Source organism: Suncus etruscus, chromosome 11 (genome assembly GCF_024139225.1).
Source record: "Suncus etruscus isolate mSunEtr1 chromosome 11, mSunEtr1.pri.cur, whole genome shotgun sequence".
NCBI classification, from domain to species: Eukaryota; Metazoa; Chordata; class Mammalia; order Eulipotyphla; family Soricidae; genus Suncus; species Suncus etruscus.
The window spans coordinates 87,206,130-87,233,568 of record NC_064858.1 but is presented as its reverse complement, the minus strand read 5'-3'; the positions used below and the strand labels follow the sequence as shown (position 1 = coordinate 87,233,568).

General features: G+C 48.3%; 1 protein-coding gene across 2 annotated transcripts; it reads left to right on the top strand.

Moving 5' to 3' along the window:
- Positions 1–335: 335 nt before the first annotated feature.
- Positions 336–26,743, top strand: CTDSP2 (CTD small phosphatase 2). Of its 2 annotated transcripts, XM_049783090.1 has the most exons (8): positions 339–831; positions 18,053–18,201; positions 20,896–20,934; positions 21,589–21,690; positions 22,540–22,596; positions 25,159–25,251; positions 25,402–25,587; positions 25,768–26,743. In XM_049783090.1, the coding sequence occupies exons 1-8, from the start codon at positions 768–770 to the stop codon at positions 25,891–25,893; spliced, it is 816 nt and encodes a 271-aa protein (XP_049639047.1). In that variant the 5' UTR covers positions 339–767; the 3' UTR covers positions 25,894–26,743. The 2 variants fall into 2 exon arrangements, with proteins under 2 accessions (XP_049639048.1, XP_049639047.1); XM_049783091.1 differs by lacking the exon at positions 20,896–20,934 and having other exon boundaries at positions 336–831.
- Positions 26,744–27,439: the final 696 nt, after the last annotated feature.

The following is a 27,439-nucleotide window of genomic DNA, read 5'->3' as shown; positions in this document are numbered from 1 at the left end:
GGGCATCCTGGGAGGGAGTTGAAGGAGGCGTGGCCTGGAAGCAAAGGGGGCGTGTCCGAGGCGTGGCCACGGCGGCTGGAATGTTGTTGGGCCCTCGCACCGCATAGTAAGGCTTGGCCACACCCCCTTTCCCGGCGCGGACCAATCGGAGCGCCGGAGCAGTTTCAAGTCTTCCCCTTCGCTCGCTCGCCCGCCCGCTTCCCCACCCCCCTCCGGGAGTCGCTTTTTTTTTTTTTTTCTCTTAATCGCTTCGGGGGGACGATCGGGGAAAGATCGGGAGGCCGAGAGGGTCCCCCGAGGTAGCCTAGGACGTGCGCACCGAGGCGGCGGGGCCCCGTGCGGAGCGGCCCGGCGGGGGTGGGCTGGGCCGGGCTGCCCGGGGTTGTTTATCTGGAGTACGGAGGGGCGCGGGGAGCCTGGAAACCGCCCCGTGTCCCATTTCCTCCTCTTGTTTTCGCTCCGGATTCTCCATGTTGGACCCAAAGTGAGGAGCCCCAGAGCCGCCTCCGGGGGGGATCGGGGCCCGGGAGGGGGACCCCGGTGGGCTGAGCCGCTGCCCCAGCAGGCCCGTCCTCCGACCCCTCCTTGCAGCGGCCCGGCTCGTCTCCCTTCGCCTGCCCCGGTGCCGGGATGTGAGCGAGCAGCCGCGGGATCGGGAGTGCGCGATCGGATCCCCCCCAAATCGGACCCGATCGGGGCCCCCCCAGTCCTGCCCGGTCCTCCAGCCAGCCAGCCAGCCAGCCAGCCCGGGCCCGCGGGATTGTTAGATGGAACACGGCTCCATCATCACCCAGGCGCGGAGGGAAGACGCCCTGGTGCTCACCAAGCAAGGTAGGGAGGGGGCCCCAACTTGCCCGAAAAACTTTGCGTCCACCCCCCCTTCGCTCGGAGCTCCCCCGATCCCCCCTTCTGAGACCCGGAGCTAAGGTCGGGGGGAGCTGCCATGCCACCCCGGACCTAGGGGAGCTCTCCCTTTCTCCCTCTCTGGCCTGTGGCTGCTGCTGCTATTGCAACTCGGACCCGGGTCTGTGTTTGTTTGGGGGGGGGATCGCATGCGCCCCACAGACTCCCAGCGTCCTAAGGGGGAGGGCCTCCGGCGACGCAGCTGTCACCCCGGCCTGCACCCCTCCCCCGTTAAGGCCCCCCAGAGTCCGGGGATGGGGTCCCCCACTTGCGCGCGGCCGGCCTTGCACCGCCTTGGAGAGTCGGGGTGCAAGATGAAACGGAGGTCCCGAGCTGGAATGCAGCCGGGACTGGCGCTTTGCACTTAACCCGGGCCCCCCCCCCTGAATATCTTGCTCCCCCGCCCCAGCCTGAGGGTGTACCACTCACTGGTGGGACTTGGAATCAAGTTCATCGCGAATGGTGGGGGGCGGGCATGGTTGGGAGGGTTTTTGGGGGGGTCCCCGGTTTGCTATGTACCCCCCTTGCTGCCCCTCGCACGACCCCGAGCCCCCCGCGCGCTTCCTGGGCCCCCCCCCGAGTTGCACACAGTCGGCGTTTGTTTAGCTCCAGCTCGCGCCGTGTCCCCTGGTTACATAATTCTTAGGGTGGCATCAGCCCCGCCGAGGCTCTGAGACGCGCACGGGAAAGCGCCAGGTCCCCCCCAAGGCCTGCCCACTCGTGCCCCGCCTTTTGGGGGTGGAGATGGTGCCCAAGGGGTCGCCCACGGACCCGCGCGCAAAAGGGGGTTTCGGGGAACTTGGTGCATGCATGTAGTCTTGTAGCCGAGGCCTCACCGGAGGTAAGAAAGAGTGCAGGGCTGCCAGACAACCCAAATTTTGGGGGGCTCTCCTAGTTTGGGCGGGGGGGGAGCTCCCCAACTCTGCCTTTGCCCCCCTACTTCTGCTTGGGGTCTTGAATGCTTCTCCCAACTCCCAACTTTGGATAGAATCTCCATGGGGGGCCCAGACCTGTGTTTGAGTTTTCCTGGAGAAACTGGGGCCACCTGCTCTGAAGCTGTGAAGAGCTGAGCACATTGTGGGGTCCCCATCCCCAGCGGGCCTGCCCTTCCCAGGATGACGTTATCCCCCCTCCACCTCGCTTCCCCGCCTTCCTGGAAGGGCCAGAGCTGGGGATGAACACACTGAGGCCTACATAGCCCGGTGGGAGTCCAGCGGTGACTCTGGTGTCACTCCATATCCCCCTGTTTGGCAGCCTTTCTGGACAAATCCGGGGTTCAGAATCCCTAAGACCTTCCTCGACTTGCCTAGCGGCTTAAGAGGCTGAGTGGGGGGTCAGCCTTAGCCGAATTCTGGAGAAATTAGAAAGGGATGAGGGGTACCAGAATGCTGTGCTCCTCAAACTTTCAGGTCAGCCCTCATGAGAACAGGTCGGGCCTTATCTGCTTTGAGCCACCCGAAAATCTGGCTGCTTCAGGACTACCCTGTGTAAGCCCGGTGGCAATTTGACACCTGTGAGGTGGCCCGAAGAGGGGGGGGGCCTTCCAGGTCGATAAGTTCCCAGCCTGGTCCCTGGAAAGGGCTCCTAAGAACTGAGCTTGATCCGAGGAGATAAACTGTGGGTGTGGAAGAGGGTGCCAGTTGACGATCCACTTGTGTTTTCCAAGCTAGGGTGCTTTCTTCACTTAAGGGTCTTTATTGGGACCCCCACTAGGAGGGAGGGAGTTATGGATGGAGGCATTATTGAAGGCATCTTTACAAATCAGAGCTGAAACTTTCATTGGTCCAAGCAAATGGATGGATCAGACTAGAGCAGAAGCGCCGGATTCTTAGCAGTGTTCGTTTACTGATAGAGCTTAGATTTTTTTTGTGAAATTAGAGCTTTGATTTTCCTGAGAGAGAGAGAGAGAGAGAGAGAGAGAGAGAGAGAGAGAGAGAGAGAGAGAGAGGAGAGAGGAGAGAGATGAGAATAGAGAGAGAGAGAGAGAGGAGAGAGGAGAGAGATGAGAATAGAGAGAGAGAGAGAGAGAGAGAGAGAGAGAGAGAGAGAGAGAGAGAGGAGAGAGAGAGGAGAGAGGAGAGAGATGAGAATAGTTTAATCCTTGTTGGAATCTAAAATCTCAAGCCAGTGAGTGCCCAAGGATTTTTCCCTCCCCCTATAATTGTGTTCCAGGGAAGGCACACTTTATTTGGGGGTTGGTTAGGCACCAAGCCCGCCAAGCCAAGAGTTGCACATCATTCACAAACAAATCTACTACTTTAGAAAAAAGAAAAAACACGGATGGGGACCGGATGTTTTAATGAGCTACTTTAGGAGTTCTTTGCTCTCCCTCCTCTAGGACATCCCATCCATTCCCCGCCTTCCTTTGAAAATAGGGAAAAGTGTGTGAGGGAGTTTATCCATGAGCAGGTTTCTAAAGAAAAACTTGCTCCTTGTTTGGTTTTGAATGCAGTTGCTTGCACTTGAAAGTTTTTTAATTTCTTCTTTTCCTCCTCCTCCCATTTCTCCTCCTACTCTTCTTCCTTACCTCCCTTTTCCGCCTCTTCTGTCTCTCTGTTTCTCTCTCCCTCTCTCTCAGCATTCTGTTCCCAAAGCTTTAAGGCTGACTAGGTGTGTTGATGATTCAAAAGTAATTACAGTAGGGTACATAGAACATAGAACAAAGTTGCTGAAAGCTTTGGTGATAAAAGGACCAAAATTGAATCATCTTGCCAGACAGTGCAGTGGCATCCTGAAACAGCAAGGACAGGATTGTGTGCAATACCAATAAAAAGAAAAGTTAATACCCGTTTGTAGAGAATGATCATTTTGTACAGTGGCATATCAAGGTGTCTCTTTGAGATGAATGGAACCCAACCCAGAACCTCACTACGTGGATTGAAAGGGTGAAGCATCTTCCAGAACTCAAAAGTGATCCCAGGTTCTTTGGGAATGGAGCACTGCCTCCTGGTGCCCCTTTTCTTAGGAGAAGGAGACCTCATCTTATTTAGGAACTAGTTCTGTTCACCTACCAGATATTAAGCTGGTCATCTCTAGTAGGATGGCAGCTCCCTGACTTTAGCTTTCTTCCCATCAAGGAGGATTTCTATTTAATCCTCATTATAAAACAAACAAAAACCTGTAAGATCTTTCTTTTGTTGTAGTTATTGCTGGGTCTTAGTTTGAAAAGCTTAGAATGTGACTTATTGGAACGTTGTTCTTAGTTGTCTCTGTGTATCCAGGGTATGTGTTTATATCTGGCCCCTCTTGCTTCACTGGTTCCTCTCTCCTTGCCCTTAGTTTTGATCTTTTTTGTCTGCTGAGATTTGCTCTTTCGTCTCCAGAGTGTCCCCCAAGTTTTGCAGTAGGGAGGTGATCTATGTGGTGACCTTTAGTATTTTGCCTGTCAGAAAACCCCCAAGGAAAGTGCTACCCCAGCAGCAAACTGCAAATACTTAACATCCACCACAGAACTGGATGTTCGCCATTTTTTGCCATTGAATTTGGTAGTGGAACTCTCCCCCTTAAGCAGGAATCAACTGTAGGGGTCTTGAAACAGGGTGATAAAGAAGTTTCATTTTGTCCTATCTCTGGAACTTTACAAGTTCTTTCAGACTGTAGATTTTCTTAAAATGATAAATACTACAAGTCAGAGTGGAATTGATGGTCTAATAGGAATGTTTGTAAAGTTTATTGGAAAGATAGTATGTGAATAAATATGTATTTATATACACATAGATAATTCTTTTTTTTCATCCTTAAGTTTCTTTCTACTGGCTTTTGGGTTATTTGGGGATATTGTGTTTTATTTCTATCTTGGGCTGTTTGGTGTTTAGAAAGGGAAGAAGGGGTGCTATGTACAGTTCAGGGACAGAGGTTAATGTGTTTGTTGGTAGTAATTTCAGACTTTTTCCAGCAGCAGGTTTAGTTTCTTTAGGCCTAAGTGCAAATCTCTGCCTTCCCCATTTATAGTATGCCTTAACAAATCACGTTAGTATTCTGAGTGACTTACCTGTAAAATGAGAATATTCATACACTGTAACTTCTATAATACCAGGTACTTAGTACCAGATGATCTATAAATATTAATGTCTTGGGCCACAGAGATAGTACAGGGGTTAAGGCACTTGCCTTGCCTTCTGATGACCCTGGTTCAAATTCTTGATGTTGCCAGGTGGCTCCCTGAGCGAGACCAGAGATCACTTCTGAGCACAGAGCCAGTAATATTTTTTTTTCTTTTTGTTTTTGTTGTGGGAGCCACACCCAGTAGTGGCAGAGATAAAAATTGAACTTCAGGGCCTTACTCTTCCAATGCTCTACCATTTGAATAATATCCCTGACATTCTTCTTTTCTCCTTTTTTACACTTAGGCTATGCCACTGTTTCATTCTCCATCCGTCCAAGGACATAGTGCAGAAAGCACATGGTCATGTCGTGTATGTTTTATTTTGAAAGACAGGTGGCCAGAGGTCAGAGGGGACACTGATGTTGAGCCTTCTGGAAGGCTCAAATTCTGAGCTTGCTGTAAAGATTTTTTTGTGCCATTGGGACTTGGGCTAGGGTTCTCTCTGCACTGGTGCTTGTAGAATGAGCTGTGAGTGAGGCAAGGGCCTTTGAGAGTGGGAGGGGGCCAGGGAGCCGTGTACCTCCTATGAAGTCTAATGAAAACTTCAGAAAGCTGTGCTACAGTGTTCTCTTATCCTCTGCATTTGTTTTGAGAGTTAATGAGCCTAGTGAGATTCCAGGTTCTTTTAGGTAATTGTAGTAACAAGGAGAGGGGGGGAAAAACTGAACTTTTGAAGAGAAAGAGATGTTCTTAACATATGTCTATGGTGTTATGGGTTTGGGGCACCACATTGAGAAATCAAAAAAAAAAAAAAGTCAACAGTACATTGCTTTTTATCCTGTAATTCTGGGCTTGAGAAAACCAGAATTGGCTCATTTGTCCTGAGAACATGAGTTTGGGCGTGGCCTCTCTCCTGAAATGGAGGAATAACTTCCAACTAGGATGCAGATGAGCTCATTGGCACACCACTTTTATGAAGGACCTAGTAAAAATAAAAGTTAGAGACTTTGACCTTTTGATTTGGGAAACCTCTTTGAACCAGAGGCCAACAGGAACAGTTTTTTTGGCAGTGCCCAGCCCTTTGGGTCTGAGAGTCCTGCCCCAGATCTGTGATTATTGAAGAAAGGGTCCTCCAGCTAGCCCAGTAGCTGCTGTCTGGGAAGGGCAACCTGTGTCCTGCTGTATTTGTCAGATATTTGAGTGATTTTCTTTCCCCAGATGCTCCCACTTTTCCCTTTATTTCCAAAAATCAAAATTTACTCTCACTCTTATTCTAGATCTTCTTTCTCTCTTGACATTCATTGCTTTTGCATCCTCTAGAATTTGTTCTTTTATACCCACTCCATCCTCGGAAAATCAGTGTGTTGTGCCTCCCCACTTCACTCCCATGTTAGCCAAGCAAACACATAAGCAGGCATGGTCTGTTTTTATTGCACAGGAGCAGGCTTAGAGGAAGAGGCTAGACCTTTTGCAAGGAAAACCAGACCCTGGGGCAACACTCCTAGAAACCTGCAGAGACTGTGGGGCTAGGGGACTCTGGCTAAGCACAGTCCAGTCCAGGAAGGGTTAGTCAAGGACCACTGGCAACCTTTAGGTGCTGGCTTTCAGCCAGGGACAGCTATCAGAATCTCCTGTGACACTTACTAAAAATATGGATCCCACCTGGATTCTTCTGAATCATCTCGGGCAGGTGGGCTGGGCATGTGTGTGTTCCAAATGTTCCCTGTAATTCTGACAGGTGTCCCTGGAGAAGAGCCAGATGAACACAGCAGTGGCCTTGACTGCCTGTTTAGTCTGATCAGGAAGAGTTCTTGGAGGAATCTAGTTTGGCTGTTTATTGAGGACCTGTGACTCCTAAAATTTTGAGTTGAACAGACAGACTAAGTGAAACTCTCAGTCAATACTTATTATATAGTTTTATTTTTTCTTTTGATTTTTGGGTCACACCCATCAATGCTTAGGACTTACTTCTGGCACTTCACTTACTCCTGGCGGGGTTTGGTGAGCCATATGGGATGTGGCGCTTGAAAGTGTGTTGAAAGCAAACTCTCTACTACCACCGTACATATCACTCAAGCCCCTCGCACAATATATATATATATATATTTTTTTTTGTGCCACACCCGGAGGTGCTCAGGGGTTACTCCTGGCTGTCTGCTCAGAAATAGCTCCTGGCAGGCACGGGGGACCATATTGGACACCGGGATTCGAACCAACCACCTTTGGTCCTGGATCGGCTGCTTGCAAGGCAAACGCTGCTGTGCTATCTCTCCGGGCCCCACACAATATTTTTTTAAAGGTTTTTATTTATTTGGGGAGAGGAGGGGTTTTGGTCACACCCAGTGGCACTTGCATTACTTTTGGCTCCAAGCTCAGAAACCGCTCCTGGCAGGCTTTGGGGGACTATATGAGATGCTAGGGATCGAACCGGGATCCGTCAAGGATTAGATACGTGCAAGGCAAATGCCCTACTGCTGTGCTATCACTCTGGCCCTTCACAAAGTATTTTTTTAAGTCTTCCTTTATTTTAATTATTTTCCTTCAATTGAAACCTATGTAACTTGGGAGAACTGTAAACTGTGATTCTTAGAAGAGGGGATAAGGAAAAAAGAATTGTCCTTTTTTGTTCATTTTTGGGTGACACCTGGGTCGGCTGCATGCAAATTAAGAGCCCTACCCACTGCTTACATAGGTTTTTAGTTGTGTGGTTGTGAGGTGGCTTGATTTTGTTTATGGTGGGTTTTTTTGTGTTTTTTCCTTTGTTTTTATTTTTATGGGGGGCCACTCATGCTCTGCACACAGAAATCACTCTTGGCAGGCTCCGGGGACCATATAGAATGTCAGAGATCAAACCCGGGTTGGACACATGCAAGGCAAATGCCATACTTGTTATACTATTGCTCGGTCCTCATGTACTTTACACTTTCAATCTATCTATTTTTGCAGGGCCAGGAATTGAACCCAAGGCTCACATACCCAAGACTCATTACTTTCACAGTGCTGAGCTACATCCCCAGACTTTATGCTTTAGACATTCTATTTATTTAATTTTTTTACTAAGGCCACAGCCAGTGGTGCGCAGGGGACACTTTGCTCTGGGATCACTCATGACAGTGTTCAGAGAACCATGTAGTACTGGGGGCTGAACCCAGAGTTCTGCAAAGCATGTACTACTCTCTAGTTCTTGGAACTACCTCTGAACCTATGTTACATTACATTACATGTTTTAGATAACTTTTAACCGTATTCTTCAGGTGGTCTGAGGATCATTAGGGTTCCTCAGCCTTCTTATGCCTATGAACTGGCACCTGTCCTATATAACAGGCCATGAATTGGCAGTTACAGCAAAGGCCTTTCTGCTTCACCTTTGAACCAGCTGCAGGATGGTTGTGTCCTGGGCAGGACTGTCAAGCCATATGAGTGACTGACATGGGGCAAAACCAGCTTTGCCTACTTCTAACAAGCTCGGCACTCTCTGGGGCATATACTCCTATACAGGATGACTGATCCCAATTGACTCTGAGGGGTGTGGAGGAGCAGATGAATGTCCTCAGAGGTCAGACAGTCCTTCTAAACCACTGCAGGGGTTGAGAGAAGAGGGAGAATGGAATTGGTTTTCCAACCTCATGGAGGCTGTGTATTAATTAGTATATATGTGTGTGAAACTGTGATGGTTTTTTAAAATCCTTGGAAAGACCATTTCCCAGATCTGACATTGTTACTTCCATGTGATACGTAGAATGCCATGTCTGTGTGGCCTTTTTCAGTGTGACACCTTGAGATTGAGATGAAATAAAAAAGGGTTTTTTGACTAGCAGCTAGCACTGAGGGTTTACTGAGATAAGGACAGTAACCTAGGATCCTGATAATTATCACAGTTCTATAAAAATAAGTACTAAATGGGTTGGAGAGGTAGTACAAGGGGTAAGATGCTTGCACCTGGCATGGAAGTAGTTCAGGTTCCATTTCCAGCATCATTAAGAGCAGCCTCCAAACACTACCAGGTGTGGTCCCAAAACTTCCTTCTCTCAAACGGAAGTATATAGGTAGGGTTAGGGTTTCATTTTTCCATTTACAAATGAAGAAGCAGACACCTAAGGCCACCACCATAAAAGTGGTAGAGCTAGGATTTAAACCCAGGCAGTGGCCAGAGAGATCTCAAATGACCAGAGAGCATCCTGGTATATGTATAAGGCCCAGATTTTGATCCCTGGCACCACATAGCTGCATGAGTCCTTGAGCACTGCTGTGTATAACTTTGCTTATAAACAATACCTCTTGGAAGGACCCCAGAATTTAAAAAAATGTCCAAATTCATGAACCTCTAGTATAATTAACCATGATTTGCTACTCTGAAGAGAAATAGTTGAGAGTCACTGTGTTGTCCTGTTTCTCCATCAATCACCCAAAGAAGGCTTTACAGAGTTGAGAGGAAAGAGAAGTTTTCTGAATGGACTTCCATCAAGTTCATACATTCCAGGATGGAGGCAGAGCCAGGCAGTGGCTGAAATCTCAAACTATGAGAGTCCTTGTATCCTGCTGGGCATGTTTCTCTTCATCTAACACTCTTCACAGGGCTACTTCTACTTCTAGGGGAGAGGGAGCCTCACGGTGGGCAAGTGCGATGCCCAACGTCCATAATGACATCTCTGCCCTGTCTGACACTGCTTGGAGTGAGGCCACCTTACTGACCGCTCCAGGCTTCTCACTTTTGTTTTGTTTTTGGTTTTGGGTCACACCTGGCAGCGCTCAGGGGTTACTCCTGGCTCTATGCTCAGAAATCGCTCCTGGCAGGCTCAGGGACCATATGGGATGCTGGGATTCGAACCGCCTTCCTTCTGCATGCAAGGCAAGCGCCTTACCTCCATGCTATCTCTCCGGCTCGAGCTTCTCACTTCTTGACCAAGAGCCTTATGGCTGAGCCCCAAACTCATCTGTTTGAACACAGCTCCCTACCTCTGCCTCTGTCCAGGACCTGTTGCTGATTTTGGAGCCTTCCCAACTCATCCGCAATCTCAGAATGTGTTTAAGTATATTACTGCTGCCCAGAAGGGTAATTTTGGGAATAAATCTGTTACAGGCTGGTTCTGAAATGGATAGAACATAGCAGGTCCAAATAGTATCATTTTGTTATACTAGTAAGAAAAAAAAAAAAAAAAGAAAGAGAGGATGGGAGTTGGGCAGAGTGCCTGCACCTCAAAATCCCTAGTTCATTCCTGGCATTGCACGCCTCCTCATTCAGCTCTGCTGGCTATAGGCAGCACCGAATCACTGGCATGAGCACTAAACGAGGCAACTGCTACTCCATGGACTATTTCTAGGAGTGATCCCCATGCCTCAATACCACTAGGAAGGCCCCTGTGGGGGGCCAGGGAGCTGTGCAGAGAGTTCAGAGTGAACATGCTTTACATCAAGGAGCAGGGTGCCAGGAGTAAATTCTTGAGCACCATTGTCTCTGGCCAAAAAGCAAAATTTCAAAAAGAAATCCCATGAGGACAAAGGGAGAAAGTTCTGCATCTAAGATGTTTGCCTTGAGAAGGCCAAACTGGGTTTGATTCCTGTCATTCCATATGGTCACCTGAGCCCCATCAGGAGTAATTTTTCTGAATGTAGAGCCAAGAGGAAGCCCTGAGCATTTCACGGTGTGGCCCCAAAACTAAGAATATAAAAAGGAATCTCGGGCCGGAGTGATAGCACGGTGAATAGGTTGTTTGCCTTGCATGTGGCTGACCCACGTTTGTCCCTGGCATCCCATCCGATGTGGTCCCCAGAGACTGCCAATAGTTTCTAAGTGCCTGAGTGCTACTAGGTGTGACCCAAAGCCCACCCCCAAAAAGAATCCTTGGGGCCAGAGGGATAGCACAGCAGGTAGGGTGCTTGCCTTACACGCAGCTGACCCAGGTTCGATCCCCCACATTCCATATGGCCCCCTAAATACTGCCAGGAATGACTCGAGCTCAGAGCCAGGAGTAACCCTGAGTATCACTGGGTGTGGCTCCAAAACAAAACACAAAATAAGGAATCCCAGTCATGGGGGAAAGACATCATTGGAGAACTAGGCTTTGGTTATATATTGATAAATTTGTAGTTACACTTTCCAAAGACCTCAGAGAGGCATTAAGTATGAATGTAACCGTATTGCTTTTATTTTTTGGTTGGGGGGGGTGTTGTTTTGGTCGACATGGTGGTGCTTGCGCAGCAGGGCAAGGAGTCAAACCCTTGCGCAGCAGGGTAAGGGGTCAAACCCAGGCCTTGAGGGGCGGGAGAGAGAGCACAGCAGTAAGGCATTTGCCTTCCACGTAGAAGGACGGTGATTCGGGCCCGGAGAGATAGCACAGCGGTGTTTGCCTTGCAAACAGCCAATCCAGGACCAAAGGTGGTTGGTTCGAATCCCGGTGTCCCATATGGTCCCTCGTGCCTGCCAGGAGCTTTCTGAGCAGACAGCCAGGAGTAGCCCCTGAGCACTGCCGGGTGTGGCCCAAAAACAAAAAAACAAAACAAAAAAAAAAACAGAAGGACGGTGATTCGAATCCCGGGCCCTATATGGTCCCCCTAGCCTACCAGGAGCGATTTCTGAGGGTAGAGCCAGGAGTAACCCCTGAGCGCTGTTGGGATGACCCAAAAAAACAAACAAACAGGCCTCTTGAGTGGTTCCTTGGTCCGCAGGACTTACTGTATCTTGATCAGTTTTTAGAATTTTGAGGTAAGTGCCACCCCCAATGCTATGCAGTCTCAGGGTCTGCTCAGTTCCATGAACACTAGGGTTATAAGTGGATATTCTCAGAGAGGAGCAGAGGATTGCACCTGAGGCTCCTGCCTGCAAAGCATATGCTCCATCCCTTAGAGCAGTTTCTCCCACCCTCAAAATTGGAATCCTCCTTGTGGGAAATGCTTTTAAATTGAGGCCCTGGGGCTGGAGCGATGGCGAAGCGGTAAGGTGTGTGTCTGCCTTGCCCCCTCCAGCCTAGGACGGACTGCAGTTCAATCCCCTGGCACCCCATATGGTCCCCCTAGCCAGGAGTGGTTTCTGAGTGCATAGCCAGGAGTAACCTCTGAGCATCATCCGGTGTGGCCAAAAAAAACCCCAAAAAAATAAAAAATAAAAAAATAAAACAAAATTGAGGCCCTGTATTGAGATCAATGACCAGATTGCTGAAAGAGAGGGAGGCAAACAAACTGGCCATGGAAGGGTACTAAGTGTAGACCGTGCTGGTGTGAGCTATACTCAACCCAAGTCAGGTCATCCATGTGCCAGGAAAGTGTCCTCTCTGGCCCTAAAAGTACTTGAAGGCCCATGGTGTGAGGTCTGTACTGCTCTTTAGAATTTTAATGCTGAAATGAGTAGCCCCTACCTGCCTGAAAAAAAAATCTGTGTCAACCGTAGGTCATTATGGCAACTGTATACCCTCCCCATTGTCCCCTGTGTTCTCTGCATCGATGTTGAGGCATCGTTCACCCTCTTGTTCTCCTGCCGACTCATCTGTTGGCCCAGAAAGCCCTTCCGTCCACCTGGCAGTGCAGGCCCTGCTCTTCGCCAAGGCACAGATGCCCCTTGCTGAGGACCTAGGAGGACTTCTCTCTGTGGGAAGCCCCAATCAGATGTGTCTTGGCTGCAGGACCCAGGCAGCTGGCCAAGAAGGGCCGGAAATGCCCCAAATACTCTTTCTCCACTAGCTAAAGGGAGGGGAGCCTTTTCTAGAGGCCATTTTATAGTGTGGCCAGACTGGAGCTCTGCTCTGGGACTGGAGCTTTGCTCTGGGGGAGGCTGGAAGGTGATGGGGAAGAAGAAAGTACTTCCTGAGGGATGAAATGAAGCATGCTCCCTTCTGTTGTGAATGGACTTGGCAAAATCTGATAACCTGAGAGGCTGCCTTTGTAGAATCCCAGGAGGGTCTGGGAGGAGCAACCTTTGCTGTGTTGTTGGTAACTGTGATATCTGAGACTGACCTTCAGAAGGTTAAAAATAGCATTGAGCCGGCGAGACTTCCGTAGGCTCTGGATGCATGCATACGCACGCATGCGTCCACATACATGTAAGTGTAGCTTTTTTGTGGATCAGATCTGATGGTGCTTGGGGGCTGCTTCCAGTGGGGAGAGTTCACTCCTAGTGGTGCTTGGGAAAACCACACTGTGCCAGGGATTAAAACCCAGGGCTTGGGGCCGGGTAGGTGGTGCTGGAGGTAAGGTGTCTGCCTTGCAAGCGCTAGCCAAGGAAGGACCGCAGTTCAATCCCCCGGCGTCCCATATGGTCCCCCCATGCCAGGGGTGATTTCTGAGCACATAGCCAGGAGTAACCCCTGAGCGTCAAACGGGTGTGGCCCAAAAACCCAAAAAAAAAAAAAAAAAAAAACCCCAGGGCTTACCACCTGGAAAGCATGCGCTTCAGCTCTTGGAACTATTTTTCTGGCCCTCTACACATGTAAGAGGCAGAGGTAAATAATGTCCCCACCTAGTGCTTCTTAGGGTTGCAATGGTGGTGGACACAGGAGAGGAAGAGAAACAGCCTTTACCTGATTTCCTGTTATTCGTAGAATTTCAGCCAGAGAGTTTGTAGGCTGGGGAATAACAGTGGACTTGGAAGAAGCTTCAGGAGTTGTTTGGACTCTGAGAAATGTGCCTGTGATCAGAATTCCTCTGGCGCCTTTCTTTCATCTTCTGCTCTTAGCTTCAGCCACCTGCTGGGGCCGGACGGGGCTCCTCGTCTCTTGTTGCTAGTCTCCTGGAATGAGGCTCATATTATTGCCAAGGAGAGATCATCCCCTAGGAGATATTGCAGTTAAATGAGCACACCAGTTGTAGAGATTGCACAGTGCTCCTTAGATTTTGTTTGTCTTTACGGTCAGGGGTATGATCTTCCTGGATACCAATTTTATGGATGAGGAAACCAAGGCTTTAAAGAGGCTGTTCTGAAGTAGTAAGTGGTCAAGTATGGACACCAGCTTTAGTGATCCTCAGGGGAGAACTTATGTCCTTCCTCTGTGCCCTCTTCATCCTCTGCCTCAGTAGGAAGCTTTGCAAACTGACCTGGATGGAGGAGTGGCCTGACTTCTGTTCTCAGACACTTAAGCCACACTTTGTTCAGAAACAGGTGCTCTCCTGTGAGGTTTGTCAGGACCTTGTTTGAAGGAGGAGAGCAACTGGTCAAGAGGGAAAGAAAGGAAGCCCAGTGTTCACGATGCAGGTAGCAGGAAGGGGATGGAGGGAGAGCAGTTGGTTATGGGAAATCCTTATTTTCCTTATTGGGGACCCTGCGCATAGTTAAATCCTAACAGCCTGTAAATCCTCTTGTGCAGAGTTCTACCCCTGGGGGAGAGACTGCTGGGCCTGTCTCCATCACACAGTTAGGGTGGGGGTGTGCGGCCTGCACCTGGCTGTCAGGGACACAATGCTGAATGCTGACTGAAAGGAGCCCTTTGAGAGGCTCTTTGACGTAAGTTTTAGATCCACTCTGGTATGGATGCCCTCTCACCCTTAAACCCACTGAAAGAAAAAGGTTTTAGATCAAAGCTCGGAGGCTCTGGCCCCTTCCCCGTCCCTCCCAGGGATATCTGGTTCTGAGGAAATGCAGGACTGGGGGCAGAGCAGAGTCTCTGGAGTAAAGTCTCAAAACCTTGTACCGTTTTGCCCCTTGGACTTTTCACAGCCCACACCAGAAGCCAGCAAAGAAGTGGAGGCAGGGCCCCACTCTGATTCTTTATTGGCTCCAGTTATAGAGTAGAGCAAGTGTTCTGAACCCCTTCTCCTCCCAATCTCTGATTCTTGCAGAGAGTAAGTTCACAAAATGCCCTGAGATGCCAGGACCCCTCTTTGTAGCAGTTAAGAACCCTAACTTCAGCTCAGGTGGATCTAGGTTCAAGTCCTGCAAAGCTCTCATACTTCCTAGATCTCTCTGAATAGATTCTGTGAACTCTCAGCACTTGAGCTTGGAAGAGTAGGTTGTGAGGATTAAATGAAGTAAAGATCTCTAGTTTTTAGTTGGTATTTTGTTTGTTTCTAGCCCTCCTCCATCCCCTTAGTGCTTGGTGAATCACTTCTGATGGTGCTCGAGGGACCATTTAATGACAGGATTGAAGTCAGTGCTCCTACATGCAAAACACATGCTTCAGTTCATTGAATTTACATATATGCGGTCCTAACTCCAATCCCCAGCACTACAAATAAGCAAAACAAAATTAGCCAGCCAAAAATACTTCCTTTGAGGCGCCTGAGCTATAGCATGGTGGGTAGGGCGTTTGAATTGCACATGGCCAACCCGGATTAGATCCCCAACATATCCCATATGATCGATCCCTCGCTCCTACCACGAACCCCAGCCTACCATGATTTCTAAGTGCAGAGCCAGGAGTAACCCCTGAGCACTGCCAGGTGTGCCCTAAAGCCAAAACCAAAGCAAAACAAAAAAAGACTTTCTCTGAGAAGGGCCTCTTTTAGCTTCCCCTCCTAATGTGGTTCCTAAAGACAGGACCTGCAGTGGCTTCAGCTGAGGAGATAGAGGAGTTCTCTCTACCCCTTCCACCAAGCTCCTTCACTGAAGCTGAAGCCTTTTGGGCCTCTGCAGTGGGCACACATGAGACCCTCACTGGCCTCAGCCAATTTCTTTTTTCACCTTCCAGGATTACTCTCAGGATTACTCGGCCTCACAGAGTCTGTCGCTAAGATGCTGAGTGCATTCTTGAGATGGCCTCTCTTTTAAGAACAGCCCCATGCCTGAGTTAAGCCTCTGATTGTGGTTCGGTGCGAAGAAACCAGAAACCAAAAGAAAAGTGATGGTTCATCTTTGCACTTGTAGCTTTGTGTCACTCAGCATCTACTGAGCTCCTAAACTTGGAAATGAATATGGATCATACAGGCAGGTGGATTGTCCTTTCCTTCCAGTTTTGATGTAGGTTATTTAGAGTTGGGAACATTAGGGCCAGAGTGATAGCACAGCGGTCGGGTGTTTGCCTTGCACGTAGCCGACTTGAGGCAGACCCAGGTTCGATCCCTGGCATCCCAGATGGTCCCCCGAAGCCTCCCAGGACTGATTTTTGAGCACAGAGCCAGCAGTAACCCCTGAACACTGCTGGGTGTGGCCCTTCCCCCAAAAAATAAAAAAACAAAAATAGAGTTAGGAGCATCTAATCAGGCTCTCATCCTGGGCTTTGTTTTGAAGTTTGTCTCCTTGGGACCAAGACTTGGGGAATAGGATCAACCCCCAATGTAACCTTTATTTCTGACAGAATTCCTGAAAATCTTATTTTTTTTTTCTTGAGTGATATTGAGGTTGTTAGTCCAATTGCTGGGAAGGTCTAATCATTTTCAAAAAGACTTCTAAAATCCTACCAAATGAAAGGTATAATAAAGTAATTTCTGGTCTGACTGGGGTCAACTGGTCTGTACTTGGAGGAACCTTCCGCCACGTTTCTTCTTTTTTTCTTCTCTCTCTCACCCCCTTTCTCCCTCCCTTTCTTCTCCCTCTTTACTTCTCTGCCTTTCCCCCTCCCCTTTCTCCTCCCTCCCTCCTGCCTGGCTCTGACCTCAGAGGTAGTGCTCAGGGGCCATATGGGATGCTGAAGATTGAACTATTCCACCTTTCTGCTGGGTCAAGGCTAAGTTATCCTAAGACAGTGCTGACAATACCCTAACCCTCTGCTGTCTGGGTCTATCTATGTGCTTCCCTGGTCTGGGAAAACAGTTTGTTTTCCTCCACTCTGCAGGGCTGCAGGCAGCCCAATAAGGGGATGTTAAAGTGACTCATTCCTGACTCATCAAGACCACCTCTGTGTGAGCTGTGAGCCCCAGTGAGCTCCTGGGTGGTTCCCCCCACATAGCCTTCCGCTTTCACTTCTTAAAGGGAACAGTACCACTTTCTTTACCTTTCCCCCCACAAAGACAGGGGTATGCAGCATTCATTTTCCTATTTCTTTTTTTTTTTTTTTTTTTTTGGTTTTTGGGCCACACCCGTTTGACGCTCAGGGGTTACTCCTAGCTATGTGCTCAGAAATCGCCCCTGGCTTGGGGGGACCATATGGGACGCCGGGGGATCGAACCGCGGTCCGTTCCTTGGTAGCGCTTACAAGGCAGACACCTTATCTCCAGCGCCACCTTCCCGGCCCCCCATTTTCCTATTTCTTTCAAGTGGAATATGTATTAGGTTTTAGTCCTCAGGCCTGGCTCCAACCCGGGTTTTGGGGGAGACTGACTCCACCAGTGGTTGTGGTTGTGTGGCGCCACCTTCTGGCCACAATGCTCCTTGTATCTCTCTAGTCTGATTCCATAGTACATAGAACCATTTTGAACTTCATTTCTGGTTGATCCTATGATACCGTAGCTTTTTTGTATCAGGTGGGCTTTCTGTGTCTTCTTTGCCAAGCCTCCCTCCTTTTAAAATTACTATTTCCAAAGTCCAAAGGCAGAACTTAAGGAACAGCAGTCTGGGAAGTAGAGATATCAGCCAAAGTTGGTTATGTGTGTCTCTGCCAAGATTTTCTTAGGATTTGAGTTTTTGGGCAAAGAATATTAAGGAAAGCTGCTGGGGCATAGGAAGGAGACATGGATGTGAATGAAATACAACTTTTTCCTTAAGGCTTCGGGGTTGTTGTTTTTTTTCTGGTCTGTTTCTAGTGGAAATAGATTCAGCAAACTAGAGAGATAGTATATAGGAGTTAAGACACTTACTTTGCATGTGGCCAACCCTGCTTTGTATTCTCTACACCATCTATGAGAGGGAGGCAGCTCAGTTCTGCCATTGCTACAGGTCTGGGAAAGCAATCTTGAAATGTATCGTAGCTGCAATAACTTAAAGATACAAATATTTCAAAGAGGAATATTTGACTGTGAATTTATTTAAAGGGGTATGTTCTGTGTTCAGTCTGTCCTCTGTTACCTTAGAAGGAAGAACAGATTTTCTGTGATCCATTTCCCAAGCCAGGAAGTGGGAATTCTTCCTTTCTGTTTGAGACAAAAGGTGCTGGAAGAAACATATCCATTTCCCTCTTCATTGTGTTACGCATTCACCAGGTACCAACAGTGTAGTGTGCCTTGATGCCATTGGCAGGTAGGGGTGAGGTGTCCATGGAAAGAGGTGCCCTGTAACTAATGGCTCTGTCCTTTCTTCCACTCTAGGCCTGGTCTCCAAGTCCTCTCCTAAGAAACCTCGTGGACGTAACATCTTCAAGGCCCTTTTCTGCTGTTTCCGTGCCCAGCATGTTGGCCAGTCAAGCTCCTCCACTGAGCTCTCTGCATATAAGGAGGAAGCCAACACCATTGCTAAGGTAGCTGACTCAGGGTGTGATTCCAGCAAGGAAGAAACTACTACCTGCAGCTACAGCCAGTAGGCCAGGTAGCTTTGCTTCAGGTGGCAGCATTCTCGAATGCTCAAGGGAGGCCCCTCCTTGTCTTCCCTGTAACAGTTCTACCTTCTTTCTCTTGTTTCCCATTTTTATTGTGTCCCATTTAGATGCCCCTGTGATTTCTTAGAGTTCCTTCAGTGCAGTCTTTTTTCAGGTTATAGGAATTGGGGAAACCATTTGGCATAGAAATTGTCATTTGTGATCCATAGAGCAGCCCTCCTAGAAGATTTTTAAGACTTCCACTTAGAAAAGTAGTTTTATATGGTACCTAAAGAGTTAATGATTTAGAAGTGACCATTTCAGGCCAGTACAGTGGGTGAGTGTTTGCCTTGTACACGACAAGCAGGTTTAGTTGACCCAGCTTCAATATCCAACATATCATATATTTCTCCAAGAACCACTAGAAATGATCCCTCAATGCAAAGACAGAATAAGTCCTGAGCAATGCCACATATGGCCCAGAAACAAAAGAAAGGATAATCTCATGGGACTGGAGAGATAGCTTAGCAGTAGGGCACTTGCCTTGCAAGCAGCTGATCCAGAATGAATGGTGGTTCGAATCCTGGCATCCCATATGCACCCCCATGCCTGCCAGGAGCAATTTCTGAGCACAGAGCCAGGAGTGACCCCTGAGCGCTGGGTGTGACCCAAATAATGAAAAAAGCAAAAAAAAAAAAAAAAAAAGTCATTTCAAGGTGCACATTTGGATCTCTGGCTATATCCTATTTGTTGTTGTTTCTTTGCGAACCTGCCTTCCAAGTTACTTGACTATCTAGGAAACACAGAATTAAAAATCTGTCTCTTTAATGACTCCTTCCATAATTTTTTCCTCTATCTGTGAGAGATTCAGGAAGATGTGATATATCATCCTAACAATGATCAGAAGATATGTCTGGCATTTCAAGAGTGGGAACAGCCTGAACAAAAAATGACTCAGCCTCCAACGGCATTGAACCTTATTTCTGAAATGCCAAGATCTAGCTGTCCTTTCTCCTTAAAAAATAAATGAAAGGGACCAGAGCAATAGCGCAGTGTTAGGTCGTTTGCCTGGCAGCTGGACAGACCCGGGTTCAATTCCTAACATCCCATATGGCCCCCTGAACCTGCCAGGAGCGATTTCTGAGCACAGAGCCAAGAGGAACCCCTGAGTGCTGTTAGTTATGGCCCCAAAACAAACAAACTAAAAGACAAAGACACACATTGGTGAAAAAAAATTTTTTTTGCTATCCAATAGGGAGGGGAGATTTATGGTTGAATTATATAACATGATTATATTCAAGTTTTAATATAAACTAAATTTTATGGTTTATAGTAATGATTTCCAGGAAACAAGATTTAAGGTGCAACATGAAGTTAAAAGGTGGAATGCAACATTATTATATTGAGAATGCAACTGCAACATTATTATGGAGAGGGGAAGGACTCTTTAAATAACTTTGAAGAACTGAAATACCAACATTGTTTCTCTTAATCTAAAATTTTTTTCCCCAGCATTTTCTGGTTAAGAACTGTTCTTCATTTTACAACTATAGCCACATTTTTACTATTAGCAAGAAACAGAGAAGCCTTTCTTAGCCCTTTGTACTCCTCTTTTCATACTCTGAGTTCACAGTGTGAGTTCATATCTCAGCTCAGCCCACCTTCCACACAAACATTCCGCCTCTAAGGCAGGTTTAAAAGGCAGATACTCTCAAAGTGGAAATCTGGTTCTAAGACTACAAGCAAGAAGTTAATCCAACAAAGTTAGAAATTTGCTTCTACCTGTGTCCCTGTTCCTTGGTCCTCAGTTTTTCCAGTGGAAAGACAGTGGCACTGAGAACAGGGATGGTCTTCCTTTATCAGTGGAGAGGAGACTCTTGCTTTTCCCCTTTCTTGCCCAACTCTTTAGAAAAGTAACTTTTGGGGGCTGGAGCAGTGGCACAAGCAATAAGGCGTCTGCCTTGCGTGGACCTCGGTTCCATGCCCCGGCGTCCAATATGGTCCCCCAAGTCAGAAGCGATTTCTGAGTGCATAGCCAGGAGTAACCCCTGAGCATCACCAGGTGTGGCCCAAAACCCAAAAAAGAAAAAGAAAAAGAAAGTAACTTTTGGGGCCAGCGCAGTAATATATCAGTTTGGGTGTGTGCCTTGTTTGTGGCCCACCTGGATTCGATCCCCTATTACAGCGATGGCGAACCTGTGGGCACGCGTGCCAGCGGTGGCACACGAAGGCCTTGCAGCTGGCACACAGGGAGGTCCACAATAAATGTATAAAATTTATAAAGAACTAAAAACTTGTTACTAAGGTTTAATTGATGCTCTGGCACTTTTGAGGAAATTCTTTGGTTTTGTGCGGCAGTTTGGGCACGCGGGCTCAAAAAGGTTAGTCATCACTGCCCTATTATATATACTCCGTACGGTCACCCAGACCCCTCAGGCGTGACCCCTCAGCACAGAGCCAATAGTAAGCCCCAATAACAAAAAAAAAATTAAAAAAGAAAAAAGAAGAAATGTCATGCCATCCAGTACCTACCAGGAGTTGGGGTCTTGACCATTCACTCCAGGCAGTGGGCTTTGCTTTCCCAGGCTAGGTTAGGCATGACTGGACTGGCGCTGACTGCCTTCTTCTCTCCCACAGTCGGATCTGCTCCAGTGTCTCCAGTACCAGTTTTACCAGGTGTGTGACTCTGACAGGGTACGTGCTGAGAAGCCTAAGACCCTGTGGGCCCTGCAAATAACCCCAGTGGGGTGAGGCCTTTCATTTCCCAGTGGCTAGCTGCCTGTCTTCCCTGCCCCAGAAAGCCTTTTATTTCAGTATTTGCTAAGGGCCCATCTCTCATGTCCAAATCTGATCCCAGTGTAAAGCTAAATTCAGTGAAGAATTCTGCACTTTCTTTTCTCTGCCGCTTGGCCTTCCAGTGTGGCCTCTCCTGGGTTGATAAAATTGGGGGTCCTCTTCTCAGTGAGCCCATTTCCTTCTGGAGTTCCACTGAGGGAAACAATTGATCTTTCTTGGGGCAGATTTCAGCAGTTTGGCTCTGGTTTTATTTTGCCTTTTGCCCCCATTTTCTTCCCAATTATTTTGCCTTTTTTTTTAATAGTTTTTTTTTTTAATTTCTCGTTGGTTTATAATAGTATGTAATTTCAGTAATAAAGCTTCAATACCTCCATTTGAATGTTTGCTTCCAATTGTCATCCATTCCGCCACAACCAAAGTTCTGGTGCTACGATCGCTGTCAGACACTGTCCATTCCTTTGACCACCTCACCCCTTTTCTGGTAACTTCAGTGTCTAACAGATCCTTGTTTTATTTGCTGACAACTGTCTGTAGATCCCAGGGACCTGCCTGCTCCCAGAGGTGACAGAGGAAGATCAAGGAAGGATTTGTGTAGTTATTGACCTGGATGAAACCCTTGTGCATAGCTCCTTTAAGGTAACCTGAGGCCTGTAACCCTTGGTATACATACTGGAGACTCTTGGGAATCTCCCTACAGATGCTGGGAGGCAGCCTGAGGTCCATGGGAGAAGCAGGGCCTCAGACATTTGAGCCACACTGGCATCATAGAAGAATGTAGAGTGGAAACCCCAAGCTCTTCCCACTCTCCAACCAGACTCTTATCTGTGCCATGCCCCTCCCCACACATACGCAGCAGAGGGCTGCCAGAATCAAAAGGGTTTGAATCTGCCGTAGATCCTGCCCCCCCTGTGTTTTATAAGGATGTTTGCTAATTCAAGAACACCCTAACTAGAGAGCTTGTCCAGTTGGTTTGGGAACTCGTTGATTGCAGACAACCGAGGTTCCATTCCTGGCACAATAGACGCTTTCCCAAACCCTATCAGGAGTGATTCCTATGCACAGATCTAGGAGTCAGCCCTGAGCACAGCCAGTATGGCCCCCAGACAAGCACAAACCCTGAGGTTTTCTTTGCTCTGGTTGGTGCTGGGGAGATGGTTCAATAAATACGCATGTGGCTAACCTGAATTTGATCCCTGGATCCCATTATTATCCCCCAAGTACTACCAGGAATGAACCTGAGTGCAGAGCCAGGAGTGAGCTCTGAGCACTACCAGGTGTGGCCTAAAAAAAGAAAAGGAATTTGTATATAGAGGTAGGGGGAGATTGCATGCTCTACTGGATTGAGAACTGCCTAGTAGTTGGAGCACCATAGAATTTTTAAGGTCTGTTCTTCCTTACCCCTGCCTGGGAGTAGTGCAGTGGCTTTCGCAGGGATCTGGGTCTCCTGACTTCCATACTGGCCTCATTAATTTTTCTGCCTTCCAGCCTATCAACAATGCTGACTTCATAGTGCCTGTAGAGATTGAGGGAACCACTCACCAGGTGAGTTGCCTGCCGACCCACGTCCTTCCCGAGGATGCCGACTCCTCTTGCCACTCAGGTTCCATCTCTAGGTCCTTTCCCCACCACTAACCATTGTTACTTAACTCTGTTAACTCATCTATTGAGTGCTGCTATATTTTCTCTCATCCTGAAGAGTTGGTGTACCTGCCTTTGTACTAGTTGTTTCTCCTCCTCCCCCATGTTGCTAGTGACTTGCCCTGGCATCTTCTCTCTGAATACTTCTCCCCATCCCTTGAGACTATGCACTGGATTCTGCCCCCCCCCCCACTTAGTATTCAGTACACGTATGTCACAAAGCACTTGAGTCACGTTCTGGCCCTATATAACCTGCTCAGCCCTGTGTTAAGGATCATAGAACTTATGGTGTAGGTAGTGAAAAGTCATTTACTCACAGACCTTGTCTAGAAGCTGGGAGACATTGGGATCATACTCCTGGCATGTGTTTCCCTTGCCTAGGAAATGGAGTTTTAGGCTTCTGTGGTTTGCTGTCACTATCCTGTATCTTTTTGTCCCTTTTTTTCTAATACTTTCTTCAGTAGCACCACCCCCACTTGAGCAGTTCTGTGAGGCTATATGCCAACTCCTGATCAGTACCAGTCTTTTCCCAGCAGTTTTACAGCTTGGTTAAGAGAGTATCAATTTGGGCCCGGAGAGATAGCACAGCGGAGTTTGCCTTGCAAGCAGCCGATCCAGGACCAAAGGTGGTTGGTTCGAATCCCCATGTCCCATATGGTCCCCCGTGCCTGCCAGGAGCTATTTCTGAGCAGACAGCCAGGAGTAACCCCTGAGTACCACCGGGTGTGGCCCAAAAACCAAAAAAAAAAAAAAAAAAAAAGAGTATATAAATTTGGGGCCAGCAAGATAGCATGGAGGTAAGGCGTTTTGCCTTCCATGCAGAAGGATGGTGGTTTGAATCCCGGCATCCAATATGGTCCCCCGTGCCTGCCAGGGACGATTTCTGAGCGTAGAGCCAGGAATAACCCCTGAGCACTGCCACATATGACCCAAAAACCAAAAAAAAAAAAAAAAAAAAAAAAGAAGTATATAAATTTGCTGGGGTCGGAGAAATAGCATAGCAGTAGGGTGTTTGCCTTTCACGTGGCAGATCCAGGATGGACCTCAGGTTGACCCCCAGCATCCCATATGGTCCCACAAGCCAGGAGCAATTTCTGAGTGTAGAGCCAGGAGTAACCCCTGAGAGTCACTAGGGGTGGCCCAAAAACCAAACAAATAAATACATTTAAATGTAATTTAATTTAAAATATATATAGATTTGCATGGGTGGAAAAGCATATTTTCAAAGAGACAAAGGAACAGTGTGAACTCCTTGTTAACAGGTATTTATGTGCATAATGTAAAAGGGATGAAGTTAGGAGGAGGTTGGATCTCTGCAGGAGTTGGTGGGGTAGGAAGCACAGGGAGGGAATGCCAGACTGGATGAATAGCTAAGACGAAAAAGTGCGGGATGTCTGGAAGGCTGAAGAATAGTTAAAAGGGAATCTGGCCATTGCAACAGAAGCAGAGTATTCTTGCTGTAGAATTAAGATGAGTTGGTGGCCAAATTACGCTACCTTCCAGAGGAAGACTTACGACAGATGCTTCAAAAAGTGAATGGTGGGGCCGGCTCAGTGGCGCTAGAGGTAAGGTGCCTGTCTTGCCAGCGCTAGCCTAGGACGGACCACGGTTGGATCCCCCGGCTTCCCATATGTTTCCCCAAGCCAGGAGCGACTTCTGAGCGCATAGCCAGAAGTAACCCCTGCGCATTACCAGGTGTGGCCCAAAGACCAAAAAAAAAAAAGGGGGGAATGGTATGGACAGAGTTGCCTATGAAGGGACTAGGAGCATCTATGTAGACAGAGAAGGAAGCAATACAGTGGAAACTGATAGACAACATTTAATAGTGAACCTTGTAGGCCAAACTGCAGGATCTTGGAAGTAAACACAAATAGGATGAGTGACTGACAGAAGCCAGCAGAAAATAGGATACTCGGGAGCACCAGGATACTAATCACTAGATTTGGACACTGCCGAGTCAAATCTGTTCTTCAGGGAAAAGGTTATCTGGCAGATTTTATTAAAGCTGTGAGAGGTTCAAGGAAGTACCGAAAACTTGGCCTGCTGTTGGACAGGACACACTGTCCTGCCACATCCAAGGACAGGAAGTTCCCACAGAGGCTGTGGCTGGATTCAAGTAATCCAGGATAGGCTGTTTCCATCAGTGAGGCCTATTCTTGATTACTTGTTTCTGGAGGCAGCTGATGGTTCGCCGGAAACGAGAGCTGGCCCCGGGGAGTGAGGCGGATGTTTCTCTTCCTGAGCTGGGTCAATTTGGGGGCCACCCACACACACAGCAGAAGCCTGGTGAGGAAGTAATGCTGGTCATACTACCTTGGTCTGGGCAGAAGGCTTCCAGTGAGGTGGAACATGGGGTGTTACAGAGGAAAGTCTGAACCTACTGGCAGTTCTCTTTGTGAATGGTGACGGAGACTGTTTCCAATGTTCTCACAGATGTCATCACCAGGCCCCTCTGCTTCTCCTCAGGTTTATGTGCTCAAGAGGCCTTATGTGGACGAGTTCCTGAGACGAATGGGGGAACTCTTTGAATGTGTTCTCTTCACTGCCAGCCTGGCTAAGGTACCCCAGGGGTAGGAGGGAAGGAAAGACCAGGGCAGGTGTGGCAGGTCGGGATGTTTGATGGGGCTCCTGGTCCAGCAGTTCCTACCATGAGATGCCAATTGGGGGACCAGGACTGTATCCAAATAAAAGCTTTCCTCTTCCTTCCAGTATGCTGACCCTGTGACAGATCTGCTGGACAGGTGTGGGGTGTTCCGGGCCCGCCTTTTCCGGGAGTCCTGCGTGTTCCACCAGGGCTGCTATGTTAAGGACCTCAGCCGCCTGGGAAGGGACCTGAGGAAAACACTCATCCTGGACAACTCCCCTGCTTCGTACATCTTCCACCCTGAGAATGCAGTAAGTGATTCCTCAGTGGGTTGGGAAGAGTACCTGCTTATGGAAGGAGAGGAATGACTGGGAGCTGTGGGCCTTGCCAGGGAAACACAACTGCCCAGGTGGACTAGCCTTTCTCCAGAGCCTTGGGACCGGGAGGAGAAAACTAGGCAGAAGGTTGATGCCTCTTTTCTCCTGCTTCAGGTACCTGTGCAGTCTTGGTTTGATGACATGGCAGACACTGAGCTGCTGAACCTGATTCCGATCTTTGAGGAGTTGAGTGGAGCAGAGGATGTCTATACCAGCCTTGGGCAGCTGCGGGCCCCTTAGCCTTCATTGCTTCTGAGCAATGGCATTCCCAGTAGGGGACTTTCTACACTGTGCCTTCATGATCAGCCTGACAGACAAGCCGGAAGTTGGAGCACCTCACCAAATCAGGCCTGGAAACAGAAGTTACTGCAAAGCTTTAGGACAGGTTAAGGGCAGAATGGGCAGATGTCAAACCAAGAATACCCAGAGAGAGCCACCTGTTCCCTGAGTTGGGTTCCCAAGCTGTATGTATGTGTGGATGCAGATGTGGGTGTTGTGTGTGTGACCTTGAACCATAACCTCGGATGTGTGTCTTGCCACTTGGGAGGAAAGATCAACACTCGCCCCATGTTAGTCTGTCTCCTATCCAGTTATCCTAAGAGCCACCTGCGTGCTCTAGGGATGAAGACTATTGAAGGCCTGTTGCCATACCCATGATTCCTCAGTGTTGTAAGGCTTCTGCCAAGATGAAAGAGAAGGATCAGAGGCTGCCTTCTGGTCAGAGGTACCTATCCAGGCACACACTTGACTGAAACCTTTCTCCAGCCAGTTGCTGCAGTCAGAAAGATAATGCTTCTAGGAAGAAGACTTGTTTCCACAGCTGGCTGCCCCAGTGTTCACCAAGCCCTTTGGCCCAAGCGCTGTGCCTGCCTCCAGTCTGGGTACCGAGCTTTTCCCCTGTCTCCCTAAGACTTGGGTACCAGGCCTGCCTTCCTCATCACCTAGCCATAGTCATCACCACATGAGGAAGGAGGTCATTTCCCTGACCCGGAAGAGGACAGATCACTGATTTCCGTTCTTTTGACTCTTAAAATTCTCTTTCTAAACATGGAGTGTTGAACCTGTTCTGTTTATGACAAAGCTGCCATCCTGGGCCTGAGATAAATATGGGAAGAAGGAAATCCCCCAAAGCATGAATATGCATCCCCTTGGCTTGTAGATCAGCTGGGTTCGGACTGGAAGTCTGCTCTTCAGGGATTGCCGCTGGTGCAAGGACTTAGGTTCCAGAATCCGGGAAGGCAGACACCTCGCTCCGCCCTCCTGTTCTTGGGCAGGGTTCCCGCCTGGTATCTTCCCCAGAGCCTGCCTTCTGCCAAGCTTTCTGCTCTAGTCTTTGTCCTTCCCGGCTTTCTCTGTCCAGGCCCTTAGAAGCTCTTCTCTCCCAGGGCTGCAGGGATAAATATTGTCACCATTCATTTTGCCAACCTAATGCACGTGCTCCTGTCTCTGGTCACAGGTGTGGATGCGTGCTTCATACCTGCACTTTTCCTATCTCTGGCTTTCAAAGTTTAAGTGAATGCTTTAAAAAAAAAAAGTTACATATATGAAATTTTCCCCAAGAAGAAAAACTTTAAAGGGAAAAGTGCTGGGATCAGGGATAGGCTCAGCATAAGGCACCCATCTGCCTTGCTTGCATGGGCCCCAGATCTGTCCTAGCGCTGCCCAAAGGAGGGGAGGGTGCTGCTACAGTTGGGAGCACAAGGGGCCCCTCCCTAAAGGGATGCCCCACCTCGGCATCACTGCCTTAATTGTGGCCTCCCCCAGGCGGGGTGGCCCCCCCTTGGAG